Genomic DNA, 6,000 nt, shown 5'->3' with positions numbered 1-6,000 from the left:
AAGGGGCACAAACCAAAAGAATAAAGATATAATGCATCAAGTAATCAGACAAATGGTAGACATACATACCATATTAAAGATTCATATACAATACTGTGCTGATTTTAAAGAAGAAATTGGGGGAGAGGAGCGGGAACAGACAATAGGAAAAGAATTACAAGGGAGTGTTTCAGCCCAATGCCAGTCCAGTGAATACTTACCAGTGGGCCTTCCTATCTTTCATCTCCAAAGAAGTTGACCTAGTCAATTATAAAATTACCTTCTCACTTTTGGGACATACAACATACTCCCAAGTACAGTAAGCCCTCCGACATTTTGGTTTCACTTGCTATTTGATGACTAAGTTGTTTCTGGTTGTAAAGATTTTCCTAATATATTTTTATTAGCCAGTTAACACAGTAAAGGCTGCTCCCTCTGTGAGGCCAAGCAAGCTTCACCAAATAATTTGATCTAATGAAGATGAAGGGTGGGGGACGGGGGGATGGAGAGGAAAAAGGGAAAGTTTCCTGGTTTCAGTTGCAAAACTTCTTCTCTCACTTGAAAACCTCTGCAATCACTTAATGTTTTGTTCCAGAAAAAGAAAGCAAAACTACTTGAGAAAATACCCATATACTTATTGTTTACCAGCATGATACAAAACAAATTCATAGTTGTCAGTCAATCGTCTTTCAAAAACCAAATGTGAATGTTTAATCTTGTAACTTAAGAACTGAATTTTTCCACATTCCTTTATATAGAGTTAGCATCTGTAAATTGAGATCTTTTTTGGACAATCATGCAAATTTAATTTGTCCCTGGAAAGAAAAACACAACCTACCAGATTAACAAAATATGTCCTTTAAACAGTAATTTTTCTGCACTGTTACCACTTTTATCCTTCAGTAAACAGAAACTACTCTTAAAAGGCTTATGGATTTCAAGTGTACAGAGAGTTAAAACTCTCAGCACAATTAGGAAGATTGAATCAAGTCAACCTATTTTACCTTCTGAGTGGGCTCTACTCAGCTCAAAAGTAAATTCTAAAAATTTTCCAGCTATTATTATTAAGCTAGAGAAGCTAGAGACATTTTTACTGCCATCGAGGCTTCTGTAAAATTGAATAAAGATTTTATTATACCACACACACAAAAAGCAATCGGTACAGAAAAGGCAGTTTTCGGTTATTCTGTTGAGAATTTCTTTCCATGATTTCTCCCATTAAAGTATAGTTTTCAAAGCAACCACCACGACAAAGGAAGCATCTAATTAGTCCATTTTCTTCTGATCCAAGAATGCTGAACATTTACTGTCCCATCTGTAGCTGTATCAGCAGCGTAATGAACACAGTTTATATTACTGAGCTATTCTTTGAACTCCAAGAACTGTTGAAGTCTTTTCTGATGTTCTGCAGATGCTTGCACAGCACTAAATGAAACATAAATTCAAAGCATAAGCTTTATTTTACATTAAGCATATTAAGTGAACCACAGAGCACAGAGTCAATATTTTTCAAAACAATTAAAAACAAATAGAAATCTTCACTTATTGAGTACTTCTGAGAAAGCTGGATGAAAACCCTCCTTAATCTAATGAGGAGGAGGGCTTGCATTCAGTAACGGCATGCTTCTACCTTCTAAAAGACCAAAGCAAATTAAGACTGACAAGGGAAAGCATCGATTTGAACCTGCTCTGCTGTGGAACCTGCTGTGCAGAGTTCCAGGCCTGGCAGCAGATTTTCTGGATTTTATTATTTTATTTAAACCAGATTCCAACATTATCTTTGAGTTGTGGAGTATTTGAATTGCCTTTAATATAAAATCCTTTAAACTAAAATGTTTGGTTAAAACACAATGGACTCCACTAATCGTTTTCAAAGGTAACAGCTTGGTGGTTTAGATTTAGTTCTCCCTTTGAACGTAGTCGTGTCTCAGATGGGGAAATGGAGTTCTCTCCCCACGCTCGCCCCCACTAACGTACACTACCTTGATGAAATTAGAGCAAATATATCCTGAAACTAGTATAAAACTTCCTTTTAAACTTTTGGGCAAAAACTGAATACAGTGAAAGATTCTCGTTTTCCAGCTGTTGAAGATATATTATTAAATGATAAAATTCCAGATTACAGAAAGTCACCACTTTTAAAAGTGCCCCCAAAAAAGTCTTATTATAGTAATTTCACTACAAATCATCCCCAATTGCCTTACAAATACACATCTCTGCTAGATTCAACCTTGCAGCTGCCCCCAATTGAACCATTTCAAGTACTTGACTGTGTGGACTGGTGAAGCCGGATGACACACCTCTTCCACAGGAGGGTCAACAGAGGTAAACAGACCTTTGTGAAAAGGCCAGAGGTCAGGGAGACAACACCGCCTAGTAGTATAGTACAGACAACAGTGGACAGGCTCTGGGGTCAGAAGGATTTGAGTCTGAATTCTGATTCTGCATAATCATGCGGAAGTTAAACCATTAGGTAACTTGACCACAACCTCAGATAGTTAATGACGTAACTAGACATAAATCCCAATGTTCTAACTCCACATCTTTTTTTCCCACCATACCGTTCTGTCCTAGACGTACAAAATAGTCTCTGCTGACCTCATCAAATTTAAAACATGGCTCTTCCATGTTTTAGAGAAAAGAAACTAAGGCAGAATTTCATCCTCCTAATTTTTTTTTAATCAGTCATCTATCCCTCTTTCGTATCTAAAACTCTCCGCGCCCCCTTCTCCCTGTTCTCGCTCGATCATCAGTACACATATCCCAGGTTCCACAGCCATCCAGCATCCCCCATCTGACATCTTAGAGGCAGTCCTGGGCACAGGAAGAACAAGAGGTGTTTTAAGAGTAGGAAGATCAGATTTCAGGTTCCCATTCTAACACCAACTAGGTGGGGCTATTAGGCAAGTCCTTCATCTTCTTGAGCCTCAGTCTCTGCATCTATGTGGTTATGATAACCTCTACACTTCACAGACTCTTTAAGGAAATGAAACGAACATGGATAAAGTGCTCAGTGTACTGTCCAGAACAGTGCTGTCCCAATAAAGTTCCTGTAATGACAAAAATGTTCTAGACCTGAGCCGTCTAGTATGGCAGCCACAAGCCATATGTAGCTATGGAGGACTTAAGATATGGCCAGTGTGACTGACCCACTGAATTTTTAGTTAATTTAAATTTAAACTGCCATATGCAGCTATCATATTGGAGAGCACAGATCTAGAAGACACTCAATAAAATTTTGTCTGTTTTTAAACAAGTGAATAAACCTTTCACAGCTCTTTACATTCCCACACAGAACCAAGTGTTCCATAAAAACCTACTATTTCTGCTGTGTATTATGGAAGTAAAAGGAAATATCCTGCTGTTTCTAAAATCAGGCAGTTTGAGGAAGCTCTGAACTATTTATTGATAGTTCTACATACAGGAAAAGCAATCTCTTGTGTCTTCTAAAGTTCATTTACAATTGTGATAAACACAGTTAATAAACTTGTATCCATTATCCTGCCTAACTAGATTATTTCATGAGAAGAAAGCAGTAAACATGAATGAAACTAAATATAAACAGGTCTGGCATTTGTGGTTTTCTCTCCGGTTCCGTTTCTGAAGGTGTTATGATCTGTCACTATTTTTCCAGCATGATTCACAAAGCACCAAGGACTCGTTTATGGAACACTCTGCTCACCCCAAGTCTTAACTAGCTAACCAAAATGTAATATCAGAAGTATTTTTAATATGCTTTTCTGAAAACGTACTCCATTTTTTGCCTTTTTTCTCTCATAAGGATGTTTTGGTAATTAAAAAAAAATTATATATATAATTCATAATTATATATAATATAATGAATTACATTTACTGCTTTTATTAACTTTCTACATCCTCTTTTTTGTCTGTATGAAAGAATGCCCCAAAGCTTATATGACAGGCCCAATTTTAAAATATAAATATTACTAAATCCAAACTGTTAATTCCCAATAGGAATCATGAAAGCCCCAAAAGAACATGCTCAACATGTGAGCCTTTATAATTCTCATATCTATTTCTCAAGGGAACCCGAAAGTGGATTCTTATCATGGATTAAAACAGGTAAACTTACTTCAGATGTTCACCAAATGTAGTAGTTATTCGATAGATGGCAGTTTTTAGTGATGCTCTAAATGCAAATCTTAATGTTTTATAAGAAGTATCCACAAGACTTCCGGAAATCCGAGGCGGTTTACTGGAAGCGTGAGGAAGCTTGAAGTACTTGTCCACTGCCTAGATCAAAAAAGAAAGAAAGAAAATAGTTCAGAATATCAAGGAAGCCATATTAGTCCAAAGGATTAAGGAGATTGTATTTCAAATAGATGGACAGAGATACACACATCATACAGACATACTAGACAACATTTATTCTGGATCACAATCAGAGCAGTTGTGGGGCGGGGGGGTAGCAAAAAAAGAACAGCCTGAGAAACAACACAGTGGAAGTTCAGCCCCAACAGCAGTTAGCAGAGAAAAGTCCAGACCCGTCCTCTAAAAAGGAGCTATACTCCAATGGCCTTGAAAAAGCAAAGCTGGGAAGTGAAACACAGATATCCTACTCTGCTTATGGTGTGTGACCACTAAGAATACTTCTATTATAGATCTCAGCAAAAAGAGAGACAAGACCAAAACTATACGTAAATCAAGTTATTTACTAAACTAGCTTATTTTCCTTTTCATTTCTAGATGACAAAGCATCTCTGAACAAGAACAGGTGGGAAGAACTGACTTTATTTATCCTTGATAAAGAGATTTAAGTATATCTTTTAAAGGTCCGAGGTAAACAATATAATTTTTATATGATATAACTACATTTAAAAAAGGGAAAACTGAAGAAACAAAAGTTTAAGTGGATTAATCTAGTATAGCAAGATCATTTCTACAGGGAGAAGAAATAATAGTAAAAGCCTATTCTTTATACTTATGGATGTAAACACCAAAAGAACTAAAAACAGTTAAAATGATTTCTGCCATCAAGGTTTTTTTTTAATTTTTTTTTTAATTCATTTGACAGAGAAAGAGACACAGCGAGAGGGAACAGAAGCAGGGGGAGTGAGAGAAGGCAAGTAGGCTTCCCAACGAGCAGGGAGCCCGATGCAGGGCTTGATCCCAGGACCCTGTGATCATGACCTGAGCTGAAGGCAGACCCTTAATGACTGAGCCACCCAGGCACCCCTGCCATCAAATTTTTAATTTCAAGAATACTTTTGTATCATCTGAGTGATCCTGTTCATTTTAGCATCCTAGTTTTGTTTTAAGGACACAACATCTTCTCCTATTTCTGAGGATTTTGGTGGTTTTTGTTGTTTTGGTTTTTTGATTTTGGTTCTTTCTTCCCTTCCTTTGCTTCTTTGGTCTCTATCTTCTGCGTTAGAGATTCTACTCAGAAATCTAGTGATCCCTGGCACAAGACTGAGGGTGGGACCTTTTAAAAAAGCTGACCAAAAGCTGAGTACACAGAGATTACTGACAACAGGCTTCACAACAGGTGATCTGCATGGGATTTTTTTTAGTGTGGGTGCCCAGCTCAGTCAACTTTTTCTTCTTGGATTAGTCAAAGTTCCCAGAGAAGAGTTTTCCAGTACCCTGTCTGGAGGGCCTGTGCTCAGGTGAGTACATCCCTATGCTTTTCAAACAGGACCCACAACTGTGTCTGTTGTTATCTACTCACAACGCTGCCAGCTCAGAGCCCCCAGTGTTCTACCCTCTCTGAAGGATAAACCTCAACTGCTGGAGGGAGAAGCACCAGCAGCAGAGAATCTAGGGATCTAACTGATTTTCAAACAGCTCTCAACTATCCTTATTCTGGTACCTGTCCTTTCACCCTCAGTTCCAGAGGTACTTGGTGCCTGTCCCACTAATGACTTCAGATTTGCCCCTGAGATCTGTTAAGTTAGTTATCTCAACCATCTGCTCTCCAGCTTTGAAGACTCTGTTGCTGTTGTCTCCTCTCCTGTTTATAGATTTATGTCTTTTTAAAAGTCCTTTTACTGTAGTTTA

The 6,000-nt window shown here is 37.8% G+C and overlaps 1 protein-coding gene across 2 annotated transcripts in view; it reads right to left on the bottom strand.

Moving 5' to 3' along the window:
* Window positions 1–663: 663 nt before the first annotated feature.
* Window positions 664–6,000, bottom strand: part of NDC1 (NDC1 transmembrane nucleoporin) — a 44,940-nt gene continuing 39,603 nt past the window's right edge. For both annotated transcript variants that reach the window (XM_080802270.1, XM_080802271.1), the window contains 2 exons: window positions 4,073–4,233; window positions 664–1,404 (listed from right to left, as the gene is read on the bottom strand). In XM_080802270.1, coding sequence (XP_080658396.1) covers window positions 1,341–1,404; window positions 4,073–4,233 — 225 coding nt within the window. In that variant the 3' untranslated portion in view covers window positions 664–1,340. The remainder of the gene's footprint in view (window positions 1,405–4,072; window positions 4,234–6,000) is intronic.

Source organism: Martes martes (genome assembly GCF_963455335.1).
Source record: "Martes martes genome assembly, chromosome: 4".
Taxonomy (NCBI): Eukaryota; Metazoa; Chordata; class Mammalia; order Carnivora; family Mustelidae; genus Martes; species Martes martes.
Note: the sequence above shows the minus strand (reverse complement) of the source record. Positions and strands in the feature narration are given on the sequence as shown.